The 17,718-nt window shown below is 42.3% G+C and overlaps 2 protein-coding genes across 2 annotated transcripts in view; both read right to left on the bottom strand.

The window, feature by feature from the left end:
• LOC308630743 (uncharacterized protein) overlaps positions 1 to 12,153 on the bottom strand; it is a 50,183-nt gene extending 38,030 nt beyond the window's left edge. Inside the window, exon 1 of the mRNA XM_081261286.1 lies at positions 6,717 to 12,153. The gene's annotated coding sequence lies outside the window, so the exon portion shown is untranslated. The remainder of the gene's footprint in view (positions 1 to 6,716) is intronic.
• A 997-nt stretch (positions 12,154 to 13,150) lies between these two features.
• SP5 (Sp5 transcription factor) lies at positions 13,151 to 16,558 on the bottom strand. Its single transcript, XM_081262186.1, has 3 exons — positions 16,233 to 16,558; positions 15,494 to 15,886; positions 13,151 to 14,792 (listed from the first exon to the last, which is right to left on the bottom strand). Exons 2-3 carry the CDS (start codon positions 15,542 to 15,544, stop codon positions 13,647 to 13,649), a joined length of 1,197 nt encoding a protein of 398 aa, XP_081118312.1. The 5' UTR covers positions 15,545 to 15,886; positions 16,233 to 16,558; the 3' UTR covers positions 13,151 to 13,646.
• Positions 16,559 to 17,718: the final 1,160 nt, after the last annotated feature.

The following is a 17,718-nucleotide window of genomic DNA, read 5'->3' as shown; positions in this document are numbered from 1 at the left end:
GGGTGATGCCAGGGTTTTCACACCAACAGATATAGCCCCAAGGCTGTGCATTAGGGAGGAGACTTTTCCTACTTTGCACCTGTAGTCTTGAGGCTGTGGAATGAGGAAGAGAGACCTTCCTTACTTCCCAAAGGGCAAGTGCAGATGGTGGTGGTGGTGGTTGGGGCTATCAGTAGCCATACTCCTGAAGCAATGTGAAGATCTTTCCTAGCTCCTTAAGGACAGGTGTGGGTAAAGCTGGGACTGTGCAATAGTAACTACAGTCCCAAGGTTGTGGACTGGGGACAAGATCTTCCCTAGTTCCCAATGGACAGATACTGGTAGGATTTGGATTTGTGACTGTTACAGACATTGGTTCTGAAGCTGCAGGATTCCTAATGGGGTGTCTTCCATCCAGGGTGGCACAGACCAGTGTAAGGCTCTGGTAGTATCAGGAGACCATCTTTTGACCCATAAGGCAAGAGGGCATCTAGCAGTGGCTGTTGTAGGAATTTTGGTTCTGGGAGCTCAGGAGGCCCAAAGTGATTTCCTCTTTTGGAGTACAGCAATCACTCAGATCAGCCCTCTCCCCAAACTGAATTTAAAGTCAGTAAGGACCTGTGATGTTCTCAGCAGTTAGGACTGCCAATCTGCTGCCATGATGGGGGTTGCTGGCACTTACCTGCTTATCTTTTTCTGGAAATGTGGAGTTCCTCACTTCTAGCCAGGGATCTGGGTTGAAATTGGAATTGGCTTTGCTCATTTCTCTAAGTTGTGAAATCAGTCAAGGTTTGGATACACCCAGACATAAATTCCTTAAATAGTCTTTCAGGAAAAGCATCCAGACCTTGCTAATGATTCTTACAGTTTGGAACCAGTTTTTCAAGAATGGACATGAGAAGTCAGATCATCTGGTCAATTACATCATAAGCTCAAACCTCAACTGATTGGGGAGGTAGATTTGAGCTTCTAGCTCCTGGTCTGCTTACTGGTTGGCTGTGCAATAAAGCCTCTAATTTTTAAAAATTTTCTAGTTATAGATAGACACAATATCTTTATTTTGTTTATTTATTTTTATGTGGTGCTGAGGATTGAACCCTGTGCCTCACATGTGTGAGGCAAGCATTCTGCTACTGAGCCACAACCCTAGCCCCAAACCTCTTGTTTTTGCAAAATCCTGATGCCATGTGAATTGGCTTCTATGTGTATTGGGCACTAAATGATTGCACAGTATCAACTCTGGCAACTCAGATGGGACTTTTGAGTCCTTGGTTTCTCTGTGACACCCTTGGCAGGAAGTGGCTCTGGATGCTGACCTTCAGTGGCCACCTGGACTGATGTTACTCTGGAAGCTGAGACACCTGAACCTGCTGCTGTGCTGCTGGCCCTCGGCTTAACTTCTTTTTTGTAAAAAGAAACTGCTACAAGACACTGCCGCAAGCAAAATGTCTTTGGGTGAGCCTATTAAGGGTGATTTTGCTTGAACTGCCTCTCTGGTTTTGATTTTGGGGGTAAAATAATCCCTTCAGGAAACCAGCTATATTCTGGTCTCTGGGATTTGGGTTTTGAGGAAGAATGTTTCACCCAGGGGCTGCTCACCTGTCATACACTCTGGTCTGGGAGTGCACTCTTATTTAATATAATTATTGTTTTATGCATTCTTTTGTCTATAGTTAATCTGTTTTCTTGGTCTGTTTATAATTGGCTTGATAGAAGCTAAGGAATTTGGTGGTTTTGGCAATAGTCCTATTAGAAATCTATCTGCAAGTGGGTCTTTTGGACACTAAAAAAGAGACAAATGCCCCCTCCATCCCATCTGGGATCCCTTAGGTAACCAGAGACTCTACAAAGATGTCAGTAACTTATCTAGGATGAAGTGGTCTTACAAGAAATCATCTGAGAAGAACATCCCATCTAGGAGGTACAGTAAGGGAGTGGTCATCCTGTACCTTGTGCTACCCTACACCCCTTAGTGTTTGGGGCTTTCTAAGATGCATAAAAGGGGGCTGGGGTTGAGGGCTCAGTGACTGAGTGTTCACCTAGCAAGTGTGAGGCCCTGGGTTGGATCCTCAGCACTGCATAAAAATAAATAAAATAAAAGTATTAAAAAAAGATGCATAAAAAAGGATATCCAGCCCATTGATGACTCTGGGAAGGAAGACCCTGAAGCAGCACATTACCAACCCAAAACATTGCCTGAGCACTGGCTCTTGGAAGCCTCTCACAAAAGGGTCCTGAGACGCTGAGATGGTACTGGGCAGAATTTAACTCAAATACTTCAAGGTAAACTTCCCCAGAATTCTTGGGAATAGCTTTTGCAGGGGTTCTCATGGTGGCTCTCTTCTTTTTGGCAGAGTTTTCTCTTGTATTTTTAACATCATTGAGCTCATGGTAAATCTTATGGCCTTTTTATAAAAAAGTGAATTCACTTTCGGTTCTGCACACCTCGTCTAATGTTTTGAGTGGCATGCCTAATTGAAAACTCTCTGGTCAATACCTGTAAGATAATTTTTAAACTGCAGTTGTAGCGTAAAACATGTAAAGGCCTTTTAGGATTTTCTTTTTCTCTGCCTATTTTAAATGTGTTGATTATTCAAGGTTGTCTGGAAGTTTCAGCCAGTCCTACCTAAAACGTAAACATCTAAGAGTTAACTCCTAGACTCATTGGGGACTAAGAAGAGGAAGAAAAGGTAAAGTTCTTTTTGCTGCTGTTGTTTTAAATAAGAAGCTAGGGGTATTTATTTACCTGAAAAATTTGGTCAAAGCTAACTTAAATTTTTACCATAAGAACTTGTTTCATTTTGTCATGAATATAATTTAGATTCACCTCTTTTTATAAACTGGTAAATTTGTTACTATATTTGTCTCATGACTAAAATGAAAGCTGTAAAACTTTTATTTGTATGAATGTTTCTGTGTGTTACCTTTGAGTACATGTTATATAGTGTCTACATCATAAAATCTTCCTGTATTCAAACAGGTTTATAGATAAGTGAATGTACATAAAAAACTATTATCCAAATGTCTTTAGTTCAAAGTTATTAGCATACATTTTTACCTGGGTTTGCTAGTCGGATAGTGTTATATTTATCTTGGTTAGATATTAATAAATATAAAACATTTGAATCACTTCTAAATAAGTTAAAAGTTTAAGCATTTCTTCACTGCTTAAGTTTTATAAAACAGGATAATACATATGGACCATAAATGTGTTTTCATAAGTTTTTGGCATATGGCAAAAAAAGATTTTTTTTTCATAGGAGTTAATGAAAGTTACTAAGAGTTTAAATTCTAATTAACATATGTAATTCTATATGCAAAGGACACACAAATAATGTGTTTTAATAATAAACTAAGAAAGAATAGAATATATTATTTTGTTGAAGAAAAAATTATTTAAGATGAGAAGGGATTTGGTGTGGCATAAAAATTTTTATCTTAGAATTAAATGACTGGTTGAACTCAGTGGTAGAGCTCTTGCCAAGCATGTGTGAGGCACTGGGGTTCGATCCTCAGCACCAACTAAAAATAAATAAATAAAATAAAGATACTGTGTCCATCTACAATTAAAAGTATTTTTAAAATAAAATGACTGGATTGTTTCAGATGGAAAGAAAATGAAAAGGTTTAAGCAAGTCATAGAGAACCTGAGCAGGTCAGAGGTTTATAAAGGGCAAATCTTAGTAAATGTGTGTGACCAAGTTGGAAATGTATGCTAGTAGTTTGTGCTCATTTATCATAAACCAATCTGAATAGAATTCCTTGGGATATTTTATCATATAGATACTATCATGTACTCCAAGTAACACACAGAAAATATAATTTAAAAATTATATTTTTTAAAATTTGCACATTATATGTGGAATAATAAAATTTATAAAAGTCTGATGATCCTGGTATAATGTTATCAGTTAATGATGCTTAGCTTAAAATGCTGTATGCAGGGTTGTTTGTGTGTGTGTGTGTGTGAGAGAGAACTGCTGAAGTCTCATCAAAATTCTCAGCATGGGGTTGGGGTTGAAGCTCAGTGGTAGAGTGCTTGCCTAGCACAGGTGAGGCGCTGGGTTTGATCCTCAGTGCTAAATAAAAATAAATAAAGGTATTGTGTCCATCTACAACTAAAAATAATTTAAAAAAATTTTTCAGCATGGCTATCTGAAACTGTTATCCGTTGTTTTTTTTTTCTCTAAAGCATATGCAATCAGATTTATGGTTTGTTATTAGTCCCAGGGATTGAGCCCAAAGGTGCTTTACCACTGAACTACACCAAAATCTGTTTGTTTTGAGATAGGGCCTTGCTAAGTTGCCCAGGATGTCCTGGAACCTGCAATCCTCCTGCCTAAGTCTCCTAAGTTGCTGGGATTGCAGGTCTATGCCACCGTGCTGGGTGACCAGGTACTTTTAAATATAGTTTTCTGATAAAATTCATTTCATAATCAAATTTTTCTTTGATTGTCTTTGATAAAACGGCATGACGGTAGAAAAGTATGCTTGTTAACTGTAATACAAACTGGATTTGTTTTGCTTGTCCTCTTTGGTTTTACATTTTCCTTTTCAGACTTTTGTAGTTATTGCCTGTCAAAATCCTGTAGAAGCAGAATTTCTAATAAATTTGTACTGGCCCAGTGCTTTGAAATGAAGTGCATTATCTACAGAACAGATAGTTCATAATGAATTCCAGGTAAGCTAAGCCTGAGGATCACGCCTTTACTCTTTGCTGCTACAGTGTGGCTAAGAGTCATGACACTAACTCCCAGTCATCAACCATTTTCCCTCTTACGTGGAACCACAGGAGGGACAGGTCCATCCCAGCACTGGGGGACAATCAAAATCTAATTATAGGATGGTCAATCAGCAAACCTTTAAGAGAACAAAAGAGGCAGAATGTGAAAGTTGTCAGAATCAAAATGGAGTTGCTTATGTATCCCTACCAAAAAGTAAATAAATCCAGAAAGTGACGAAGGAAGGTTCTTACATGTGATTATCTGATAATAACTATCATGAAAGATTCAGCAAGACCACAAGTTTGCAGAGGCCACTACAACCTTATGCAGAAAGTTATTCTACAGGTATATCTGCTCAGTAATTGTTCGACCTTGGATTGACACCATTCATGAATCACTGGACCAGGGATTATTGTTCGGAATATCTGATATAATCCTCACTTTTGTCTGTAAAGTTTTCCTTTGTCCATGTAGTTCTTGAATAACCAGGTTATTCTCAACTACCTACTAACCAAGCAAGGAAGAATATGCACAGTCATATGTACCACTTACTGTACTTACATTAACACTTGGGGAAAAGTAAAACCTGGCTGATAGTTATGGAAACTGGAAAGTGATCTCGTTTTAAATATTTTTGTGAATTTTAGGAAAAATAAGAACAAGCTTCCCACACCGTCCACATTTTCTGGAAAGTCTTGATCCACACTGACTACTGAGCCTGACAACTGGCAAAAGTGAGGTCCAATATGCAGTTGGCATAACAGTCCTGAAAATAAAAAGGCCCGCAAGGTCATGATGGAACCTCTGGCCAGTGTATCCTTGAATAGAATTGCCCTAGACTTGCTTTATTATTATTTTTTAACTGGCCCCTCAAGGTGGAGACTATGCTATCGTAAATACTAGCTGTTGCATATGTATTAACACATCCACAGGTGGAATTAGAAATATACAAGATTTTAAAGCTCGCAAAGTCACTGAAGGGAATCCCCATTCCCTGGCACTTTAGATTGGGCCCTCTTTCCATTTTCAGATATCTTAGCTTCCCATTGGGCTGAGTTTCTTTTTATGTTCAGTCCTAGTTTATAATGTTTCTTATTCCAGATATAATGGTGGCCTTCCACTAATGATTCTTCCTCTAACCAAGGGACTCATTCCTCAATTCAAAACTTAGACCCCATATTACGTGGTTTAACAAGAAACATTTAAAACCATATATCCCTGGCCCCCAAAGAAGGGGGAATGCTGGTCACACCCAGACATAAATTCCTTAAATAGTAAACTTCTCTTTCAGGAAAAGCATCCAGATTGTCCACTAACAATTCTTATAGTTTAGAACCAGTTTTTCAAGTATGGATAAAAGTAGTAGCAGCCAACTGTCAATGACATCACAAGCTCAAACTCCCAGGCAGAATATAACTCACTCCTGAAAAGCACATGACCTATGAAGAAGCAAGCCACCCAAACAACAAGCAGCTTCTCCCTCTTACCCTTATATACCCCTGCTACCGAGGACTGATCAGGGAGGCAGATCTGAACTCCTGGTCACCTTGTTTGTTGATTGTGCAATAAAGTCTTTTCCTTTTGCAAAACCTGATACCATGGTGTATCAGTGGACAGCAAGAAGCCCTTGCTTGGTAACAGTTCTTTCCTTCTCTCCATGCTGTTTAGGATTCTGATCCCCATCTTGCTGATTTCCAGAGTTCTCCCTTAATCACTCTCAAAATAGTTTTTCTTTGTTGCCCTAATTGTTCTCTGTGGCAAGGTCATACACCTCTACTCAGCCATCCTGGTGGCACTCACTGTGCTAATTAAACCTACTTGTCAGTAAAGTATAGGTAACTCTCAATATACTTGTGAGACACTGATTTATCCTAAATTACTTTTGTTCCCATTTAATGCCTTTGACTAAGAACTATACTTTTTAAAAATTAGACTTCTGAAATCAGATGCCAGAGTGCCAAGCTGTTGCATTGTGAGTAGCTGTCATCATTTATTTTGAACTTTCTCATTTACAGATTTTAGGTTTGAAGCATTTCAGCTTTGGAGGAGACCATAAAGATCATGCAGATCCAAAGGTCCTCAGTCAAAACCCACAGCTCCTCTACAGCCCAGTCATACTCACCTTTGGTTTAAAACAAAACAGAAAGTAAACAAATAAAACAACCCTTAAACCTGGGGGTGAGGAAAGCACCTTCCTCCCTAGGGGTCCATTCTAAGTTTGAGAAGGTGTTCAAACCTTGCCTTTCAGTTTTCTACCTAATGGTTTTATATGAATCCCTTTCAATATTCTGTGTAGACAGAATATTCCCCATGTCTCTTATTCCCAAGGATTTGTTTTCCTTTCCCTCACTTCTACCTGGAAGAGAAGAAATGGGGTGGCTCAAGCCTCACGACTTCCGGTTCCTGGCCGTTCCAGACATGCATGCTTGCTATCGACAATTCTGAACTGTAATTGATGGAGTGCTTTCTCCTCAGAGAACAGCATAGCAACTTCATACTTCAAACCCAGGCTCAGTACAAAATTTGTTACCAATGATGACTTTCTTAGCAGTTGTCTGTGTACTATCAAGAAATGGTATGGATATCCTCAAGGATCAATAGGAGAATAAAGGCTGTGAGAGAAACATCTCCATCAAATATAATAAACTCTAGAAGACCAAAAAATAGCTAAATATTAGTCCACATCTCCCTCATTAAAATTTCCGCTCAACATGTAAAGGGCTATATTTATAGATTTGGGTAATCTACTTCCTTTAGTATAGTTTTTATTAATTAAAATCTATCCAAGCTGGGATTATCTGAAACCAAAGTCTTAGTTACAATTTTACTTTCAATTGTGGTATTTTCCCATTTCAATGGTGATTCTAACTGTTAATGCTCATAAATCCACAGGAAACATCAGGCAAGAACATAAGTAAAACATGACTTGAATCTACAAATTATACGTTGAACTTACCCCTTTCTAAAATTAAGACCAAGAAATACAAATGTAAAAAATACATCAGATTTAAAATAATGATATTTGTGTGTGTGTGTGTGTGTGTGTGTGTGTGTGTGTGTGTGTGTTGCTAGGGTCTCATGCACACAAGGCAAGCTATATCCCCACCCCTAACTGCAGTTCAGAAGCTATGGAGTTCTGTATCACATGGAGCCACATCAAATAACAGGCATAAGTACTTTGAGAAAGAAAGGCACATGAAACAATTCCCATTCAAGAGATGGACATGGACAGATAGAATATGACATCCACAAGAGACACACCGAATGGAAAAAGCAGTACACAGAATACAAACACAAAATTCACATAAAAATGTTTTCATAGTATCTTATGTAGCCTCTTATAAAACTGTTGCCAAATACTTATAAAATTAGGACATATTTTCCCAACCATAAGCAAAAATGAAGAGTTAGCTCTAGATACTTGCCTTGTGAATTGGATGACATTAAGCTGAGAACCAGATGTTTTCCATCTATGTTTTAGATTATGTTAAATACAAAATCATTAGAAAACACCTAGATGATGGAGCAGTTTAACATATTTAAAGAATCAGATGACATGAAGATTACCTACCATCTTAGACTTTAGAAAATTTTAATGTATTTTTTATGTCAAAATTTTAACTAGTAAAAAAGTTTTACTGTAAAATAAATTTTTTATTTTATAATATGCAAACTCAACCTTCATAACCCAGAAACAACTTTCTGAAGGGTAAAAACTGCAGATTTCCCATATGATATCAAACTTAACAAAAGACTTATTTTCCTTGGGTTGAATGTTGGTATTAGGTAGACAATAAAAAATATTAGTTGGGCTGGGGATATAGCTCAGTTGGTAGAGTGCTTGCCTAGCATGCACAAGACCCTGGGTTCAATCCCCAGCACCAAAAAAAAAAAAAAAAAAAAAAATTAGTTAATGTAGTTTATTATGTATTGTGTAGAAACTACTGCAGTTCATGTGCATGGGCTGAATTATGAATCGTCAATGAAAATAATGCTTTATATAATCATTAAAGATATGGAAGGAAAAGTCTAGAAAGGGAAATAATTAAAATGTCAGCATGGAATTATACTATATCAATCATAAATGTGCAAATCGGTAATAAGTTGTAATAGTAAAACAACTATGAGACAAATCAAAAAAGTTGTCATGGTCCATAGCTATGTGACTTATCTTTGTTGAACAAATATCATTTTATAATAGGGACATTATATAAATTATTTTACAAAGTCTAAATTGACTTGAAAGATTGTTGTCTCTGCTAACATCAGATTCTTTAAGAAAAATCAAGGGATAAGCAATTCACATCAAGATCTTTATGAAAAGAGAGTCTGAACAACACTAGAGAAGAATTTGATGTTTAAATTACATATATTGAATGCTACCTTAATCAGGTCATGGTTATAGTGACCTAGTAATGAAACATGTCCTTTTGCTGTACTAATCTAAACACACACATGTATATACACACACAAATATATAAAATATTTATGGTTTTTGGATGCTGGAAAACCCCAATTTAAAAAAAATTTATTTTGTATATGTGTATTTGTATACATACACCCACACATACACACATACACATATATATCTCATTACCAACATGCAACTATCCAGATGTTTTCCTACTTTATCAAACCATGATGGGCCTGTAGACTTTAAAAACTGCCCTAGTTCTTATGTTCTTTCTCTTTTTTCCTTTTTTATCATAATTCCTTTAAAATTCTCCTCTACTTGTTACTTAGGAGCTGAGGTAGGAGGATCACAGTTCAAGAGCACCTTTGGCAACTGAGCAAGACACTGTATCACACTAAAAAAGATGTAGCTTAGTGGTAGAGTACCCTTGGATTCAATTCCCAGTAATGGGGGAGGGGGGTCATTTAAGCTGGAGGAAGGTAATGATATTTAATTGGGAATTAAACTATAGTTACATTTACTTAAAGTATGAATTTAATTCCTTAATACAAACCATTTCTTAAGGAGACACTGTCAACTTTGCCATTATGTAATGTGATGAGCTAAAGCAAGTTAAAGAGATTTGCAATTTTAGAACCTATATAACTTGGTAGGTATTTGCGTAAATTTGAAGTCTTAGCTACTTCTGTTGTAACATTCTGTGAAACTCTCACAACAGAACCAAAATAAATGAAAAATGCTGCTGCTTTAAAATGATGATTTAAAAACCTATATTATTACAAAACAGTGCAATCTGAGGTCGAAACTGCTTTTTCTATAAATGCCATTGTTTGAAATGTTTCTGCAAGAATCATGCTTCAGCAAGATTAATATTTTAATTGACATGTCTTGTTTAACTTAAGGCAAAAACAATATAAGCCACATAGTTATAGATTTAAACTCTAGGGGTTGGGGATGTAGCTTGGTGCTTACCCAGCATGCTCGTGGCTCTGGGTTTGACCTTCAGCATCTCAAAAAAGATTTAAACTCTAGATAAATCTAGAAAAGATTAACATAGAGGTGAATAACAGTTTTATTTTCCTTAACATAATTTACTTTCATTCATTACCAGAACTATTAAAAATTAGTGGTTAGCGAAAGGTATATTTACATAATTTTCCTTTGAGAAAAGCAAAAAACTCTGTTAAGCTCATAAATACACCATTCCAAATTAGCTAATTTGCTGGTAACTCAATTTCTGTTTCCATGTTGTTGATCAAAAGATTTCACTGGTTCACGAGTATAAAGTTTAAAATAATATATTACTACTTTTAGATTTTTCTAAAATATGGCATTCTATATTTGGCATGCTACCAAAACAGTTGCTTTTAAAAATCTAAAAAGTCTAGTGACATTTTAGGCAATCATTAGCATATTCAATTAATTTTTAACACTTAATTGAATTGTGTGCTATCTTTATGTAAAGCCTCAAATAAAGTTGGTGAATTAAACTTGGTTTTTGGATGCTGGCAAACCCCAATTTTAAAAATTTAGTCGTATTTAATAGTAGCTTGCTACCAAAATTCTCATTTAAATTTCATTAAATTTTTCTGCTCCAATGATACTTATGCATGTTATGTATAGTATTAATTCTTGCATACTGGTATGTTTAAAAATAATTTTCATGTCTTAAATTGTACTCTGATTGCAGTTTTCTGAAAAAGTATACAGCAGCAGTTCAAATTTTAACAGCTTGTAAACTAATACATTTCAAACTTGCATTTGAGCACTTAATAGCTTATTTTCAGTATCGACATGAAATTCCTTACTATGCTTGGATAGTAATATCACATTATTATGGCTTCTTGATTTCCACTTGGAAAATGGCATAAATAATTTTTTCTGAAGTAACTAGAGCATAGATTCGCAGTGGTAAATGAGCAACATGTTTTCAGCTATATCAAGTTAAAGACGAATTTTACTGTAGTTAAAAATATTTGTAGGTTCTATTAAGCTCAACCATAAGAAAAAAAGTTATTGCCATAAATGACTTTGTTTTGCTTTAAAATTGTATGTGCCTTATTTTTGGTAAATTCCATACCTTTTACCTTGTCCTTTAAACAAACACATGGTTATAAGAAAACTATCTTCAATACCTCATCGGTTTAGATTTTAAATTCCACACTTTATAGCTATTTTCACTGAACTTTATTTTCAACACTTCATCCCTTTGAATACTATATAAATCATACCTGTCCGTAACAGCCATTAGACTCATTTCATAATTGCTGTTTTTCTTTTCTACCAAAGGCATTCTCTCATATGTGATAATCACTTCAAATTTCCTGAGTTCAAAGCCCTTGGTCTTTTCACTCTCTCACAAGGATTCCTTTCCCCATCACCTGCCAAGAAACCTTTTCTGATTCTGAAGTTGATCTTAGGGCATGTTTCAGGTGTGAGAATTTCTGTAACTTCATGGAATGGGAGTTTCTGTAACTCCTCACATTGAGATGTACAAGTAAATGTGTACTCTCCATCTAAATCAAGATTAAACTGATTAACTAGAATAGGTCTAGATAAAGAATAAACATTTACATGTATATTACTATTACTGTTCAGCAACTTTATTCTTATTGCTTGCAAAACTGCCACACCCTTGAAAATTAAGCTTAAATTGCCTCTCCTAGGTGAAGAAACAGAACCACTCACATTCCTATGTCATTAAATAGTTCCAAAATCTAAAATGAAAGTAAATGGCTCCAAGGCATACTTCCACAAAGAATCTAATATTCATTTGTTATCTTGCACATTATATAGTAAAATTCTACTTCTTAGGAGTATAAAAGTAATTTTCATCTCAATTATGTTCATGTTGGAATATTATTTAATGCAAGTCTTAAGACCAACCCTGTTAACTTTTAAGCATTTACTCTTTGATTTCAAACAAAATACAAAGATAGCAGTAATTTGTAAGTTGTGAAATATTATCCATTTACATACACCTCTATTATGAAAAGATTATCTATTGAAATTTGTCATTTATGATGTTAAAATATTAAAAAAATTTAAGCTATTTCCTTTCTGTTTTATCTCTTCTTGCTAATTCTAAATCAAAAGGTTTAACTGCTCATTAAGATTCAAGTTTCAGGCGTAAAAGTTCAAATATTAGCAAACACCAATAAGTTAGTTGAGACGCTTGAAAAACACACTATAAACTTTTAAATTTCAAATTTTAGAGAAAGATGAGAAGTTGAGATAAAAAATATCCTGTTTCCACATTTCCAAACTGTAAGGTTCTCCCTGAGAATAATCTTAGTCTACTCTGATGATTAAAAAACAAAATAAAATCCCAAGATACAAAATGGAATTAAATGTCCTGGCCTAACCAGATATTTCTAGTTAGTTACTTTGATACAAGACTTGTTAATATTTCCATAGCAAAAAGATTAAGAAGCAAGCAAGACAGTAGTTGTAAATGTTGACTGGGCTGAAAGATGGAAGTGACACCTGGGAATGGTTATATTTTTGGTTCTCTTCCAGGCAAGGAACAACCATAACTAGGGTCCCCAGTTTCTCTGTTCCCTTTAACTCCAAAATCTCACCCTGTGAACAGATTCTTACATCTATCTATTCTTACAATCTGTCTCCCTGACCCCAGTACAACCAAACTCCAGGGAGATAGAGCACCTGTGTGTGACCTGTCCTGAGAGTACCACTTAAGAAAAAGAATGGTTATTGTTATTTGCGCAGGTTTCTGCAAACACAACCCTTTCAGTGAAGTCCTAAAGCCGCAGGACAAACTCAAACTGACGGGAAAATCTTACCCTAGCCTCTACTACAAATCTGACCTTGCCCTACTTCTATCCATGCACCCAATGCTTGCCATGACTTCGCAAGCCAAAGAAGCCGCCGACACATGCAGCACACAGGAGCCATCAAATTCCCAGTGAAACCTGACCGCTTTGTAAAGCCTCCCGGAAGAAGAAAAGATCAAATGAGATCTACTTTGCGGGGTCTTCCTAAGGTGAACTGCTGGTAGCTTTACAGAGACATATCATGCTGTAGCTCTCCGTGTAGCTGAGGACAAAGAAAACAATTTATTAATGTTATAATTATTATAATTATTCTTTAACAAAGCTATTAAATAATCTGTACAAAGCCCGAATGGGTCCTAGCGAAAACCCGAGCAATATTTAAAATCTCCCAAGGTCCTTTCGCTTTCATTCAGCAGCGTTTCCTATATACAAGGCCAGCTCTGGGTGTTACGTCCCAACTGTAGGTCTCCCAGATGGTGGAAATGATTCAGTTTAGAACCACTCCTGGGGTAACTCAAGATCCCAACCTTGACCCAACAAGTCCCAGATCCCAACCGTCCCTCTATTCTAGGGCTAAGGAAAGTGGGAGCCCGGCTCTACTTTGGGAGGCAGACAACTGAAGTTCATCTACTAAGTCTCTTGCGCCTGCTGCCCACAGACCCCGGGAACTCCGCGCAAGAGGTACTGGGAAGGGGGTCTGAGGCGGGAGTGACCTCGGGGCACCCCAGGATGGGCTCACAGGTCCCGCGGGTTCTCCCGCTTAACCCCGGTCTCAGCAACTTTGAGCTTCTTATTTTGGTGCGTCTTGACGTGCTTGGCAAGGTGGTCGCTCCGCATGAAGCGCTTGCCACACTCGGGACAGGCGAAGCGTTTCTCGCCGGTGTGAGTCCGCAGGTGCCGCTGCAACTCGTCTGAGCGCGTAAAGCTCTTGCCGCAAAAAAGCCAGTTGCACACGAAGGGCCGCTCACCCGTGTGCCAACGCAGATGCGCTTTCAGGTGCGACGTCTTCCCGTACACCTTGCCGCAGCCCGGCACATGGCACACGTGTTGCTTCTTTTTGCCCGGCTCCGCCTCAGGGGCGCCGCCCGCCGCCTGGCAGTTGGGGCAACGGCAGCGGCGGCACCTCCTGGCCGTGGCCGCCAGGGGGGCCTTGGTCTGCAACAACGCGGCGATCTGGCTCTGGTACTGCGCAAAGTCCGACGGGCCTAACACCAGGCCCCTTTGCAAGGCGGCGGCCGCAGCAGCGGCAGCGGCAGCAGAGGAAGGGAAGCGCGGAGCATGGGGGGGGCCGGCACAGGCGCTGGAGAGGCCGCCCCCGGGAACCGCGGAGGCCCCTGGCCCAGCGCCCGACTGAGGAATGCTCCACCACGGGAGGTCGTCGGGGGCCGGGTTGGGGGACAACTGGCGGCAGGTGGGCGGCGGAGGCGGTGGCGGCGGCGGGGGTAGGAGGTTGGAGTACCCCGGCGGTAGGGCAGCCTGCGTAGCGTAGGGCACGTAGGCCGGTGCACAGCTGGCAGGCAGACCTGTCATGCTCGAGGGCAGCATCTTGACCGGCGAGAACTCGTAGGGATACGAGGGGTCAGCTGGGGGTGTGAGTGGTAGCTCGTGTGCAGCCCCAAAAGAAGGCTGCAGGTGCGTTTTCTGTGGCGTCAGCCCCAGGCTGGGATGCGGGGGAGGCAGCGTGCCCGGTGAATGCGCTGGCATGTCCGCGGTCCAGGGGTGGAAGAGCCTGGAGGGTGAGCCCAGCGCTGGGTCGTAGGGCACCTGCAGGAAGTCCGGGGCCGCTGCCGTGCCTGGCTGGCCGATCCGGCTACAGGTGGCGGCCAGCAGCGCCAGGGGCGAGTGCTTGCCCAGGTCCGGGGAGGCGCTGGGGGTGCGGTCCTGCATGGGCGGCGGCAGCGGGGGAGGGCAGAGAAGAGACAAAAGGTTAGCGCTCCTAGCGCTGGACTCTGGGCCGGCCCGCCACCCCCACCCCGGCTATTATACCTCCGCCCCTCCTCCGCCCGGCCGACCCTCCCCCGTACCTTACGCGCACACCCACCGGTCCCGGGAAACTTTTAGTGCCTGCGCTACCTGAACGCGGGGCGCGCGAGCGCTTCCTGCTAAACTACTTGGTGCAAAGAGACGCCATCCAGCCTTTAAGGAAGGCGCAAATAAGGAGGCGGAGGGATCCGACGGGCGGCTCCCGGCTCCTGGGTCAGTAAGAGTCTGGGAACACCCACAGTCCCGCGGCCCATCCTCCCGCTCTCGCATCTTTTGAGCTTTCTTTTTGGCGCTACCCTGGCGCTCCTCCTCTGCCCGCCCTAGGCTGAAATCAGCAGGAGGGCCCAGGAGGGTGAACTGAGGCCCAGTTCTCTGTCACTCGCGCACCTCCGGACCCCTAGATTCACGTGCCTCCCCCCCCCCACCAGCCACATTCTTGACACCAGGTTAGGTGTGAAGTTGATGTGGGCATCTCTAGGTCTGACTCCAGGTGCACCCGCCGATGGGACTCCCTTTGAGATTCAGGGTGCACAGAATATCCAGAAAGGTGGGCAAGGCACTTCCCACCTGTCCCCGCCCTCTCCCGGCCCGTCCCTGACCTGGAGGAAGGCCTGCAGCGAGTCGTTCCGGAGGACAGCCACGGCGGCCATGGCTACAGCTTGGAGGCCGCTCGCTGTGGAGCGGGGCGCCACCGCCGAGGCATGGACACCCGAAGGCGAGGACGAACGGCCGCCCAGCGTGCCTCCCCGGCGTCCGCTTTGCGTGCCGGGGCCCTCCCCGCCCGCGCCAGCTCGCTCGCCCCGCGCGCGGTCTGAGCGCTTCAGGATCACCTCCAAGAATTTGATAAGGACTTTGCTGGGCCGCCAGCCAGTCAGAGGGAAGATTTATGGCTTTGAAGTTTGCCGCTACCCAATCATCAAAGAATAGCGGCTCTTTCAGAAGCGAAAGCAAATCCTTTGAATCCACAAAGCTCCTATGGTGTGTTTGTTGGTCTGGATAAAAGAACTGATTATTAGGGGGGATGGGAAGGGAGGAGATAAAGGCGGGACAATTAATGAAGTAATCACTATGTGGGAAATGTATATACACAAATAATTGGATTTTCCTGATCAAAGGGGGCCTTGCCGCCTGGAGACTCGCGCTTGGGTTGCTCTAGACACTCGATCACCCCGCCCCCCACTTGCAATTAAAGATTTGCACCGAGGCAGCGCCCAAAGTGACAAAGTGTCTTTGTTATCTCTAGAAAAATCTGCCTTCAACTTTCAGGCGCGGGACTCTGAGACCGGGATGAGGATAACTCTTCCTAGTAATTACCCCGAACCAGCACAACACACTCACCCGCCCGCGCCTGCCGCGGACCGGAGCGAACTCCCGGGGCAGGGCGTGGGACCGACCGCACTTGGTCGGCCGCGTGTCCCCGCGATCGCCGCAGGCAGGGCCGTGACCCGGGGCGGGGCCAGGCAGCTGCCGAGGGCGGCGGTGGGTGGCGCGCACGCTCCAGGGCCGCCAGCCAGACTTGCTCTCTCATGACGTTACTGCTGGCGACCTGGAAGTTTTCCTCAGGCCACAACTTTTGCAAAGAGTGAGCTTGGGAAAAAAAATCCGCGCCGCGCTTTACTAGCAGAGCTGGGTTTGGCAGGACTCCAGACCAACTCCGCTTTACCATCCCGCTCTCTCCAGGCAGGCTGCCCTGGATGCTGAGGAGGGCCGGGCTGCAACGGACCGTTATTAGGCCCCTCCGTGAGTCCACAGCAATGCTAGCAATTTCTCCCCGCACTTCTTCAAGAGAGTACACGTTGTTGAAAGCTGGACAGACTAAGGAGATCAAGTACTCGGAAAAAGGCACAGCCAAGAAAGCCTTTTTGTTGTGGTGGTGGTGGTTCAAAAAATCACAAATCATACAAGGGACACCCCTGGAGAGGAAAGAAAAGTCAATACAAACTCTTGTTCCTACCATTTGTGGGAAAAAAGAAAGTTTTTCAGGTGCGGGGCGTGCTTCTCCCTCCCTGGTGCAGAGAAGCGCTCTTTGGGACATCTCCACCACCACCCCGCCCAACGTTTCTACCTACCGAGGTCCAGCAAGGGAGGTACAATTGGCGGGCTGTCTGCCTCCCTTGGGGCTCAAGGTGCATCTTCCTGGGGTGGACACCCAGATCCGACACACTGGGGTCTCGGAAAGCCAAAAGAGGAAGAGGCTGGCGGGGTCCTGCGGGGTTCTCGCCGCAGCGGTGTTATTGGGCGCCAGGAACCGCCTCTGAGGCCTCCGAGCCACGTTTCACGTGCCTGCACAACAACGTGGGCCGCCTGGGCTTTGGCATATCCTGATCCTCCAGCTGGAGGACAGTTTCCTCTCCCCAAAGTCTCCAGCTCCTGGGGAAAACCCGAACCAGAGCAGCTGGCACTCGGCCTTTCTGCGTGTTGTCCTCTGGGGACCACAGTGCGACCAGGACTGGCCTTCGAGGACCAACTAGCCTTACTCCAAGGGTTTCGGAGTCTGGACTGTATATTGGTACCCTTCACAATTCCATCAAGTGTGTAGACTCTATGCCATCGGGAAAGCCCACTTTCCCCCAAGCTCAGAGAACCAGGGAACTAGAACGATCTTACTGCCTTTTGTGGCCCGAATACGATGAACCCTCTTCTCCTTTTCCCCAAGGAGACCTCATTTCTGAAACTGTGAGCAATCACTCTAAGCTCGGAAACACGACCTTGCTCCTCCTGAACATGATGTCGGGGTGCTCTGGAAACGGAAGGGGAGAGGGCTTAGTGGTTTTGCCCTGGGGCTTGGCAGGCCTTCCCCTTCCTTCACAAGTCAGGCCAAGAA

The sequence above is a fragment of the Spermophilus citellus genome (genome assembly GCF_964194105.1).
Source record: "Spermophilus citellus genome assembly, chromosome: 11".
Taxonomy (NCBI): domain Eukaryota; kingdom Metazoa; phylum Chordata; class Mammalia; order Rodentia; family Sciuridae; genus Spermophilus; species Spermophilus citellus.
This window is presented reverse-complemented; position numbering and strand designations above follow the sequence as displayed.

Coding starts and splice junctions, on each gene's coding strand:
- SP5 (XM_081262186.1), bottom strand. CDS start 15,544: ATGGCCGCCGTGGCTGTCCTCCGGAACGACTCGCTGCAGGCCTTCCTC. Junction 14,793..15,493: donor CGCTGCAGGCCTTCCTCCAG/GTCAGGGACGGG, acceptor CCGCCCATGCAG/GACCGCACCCCCAGCGCCTC.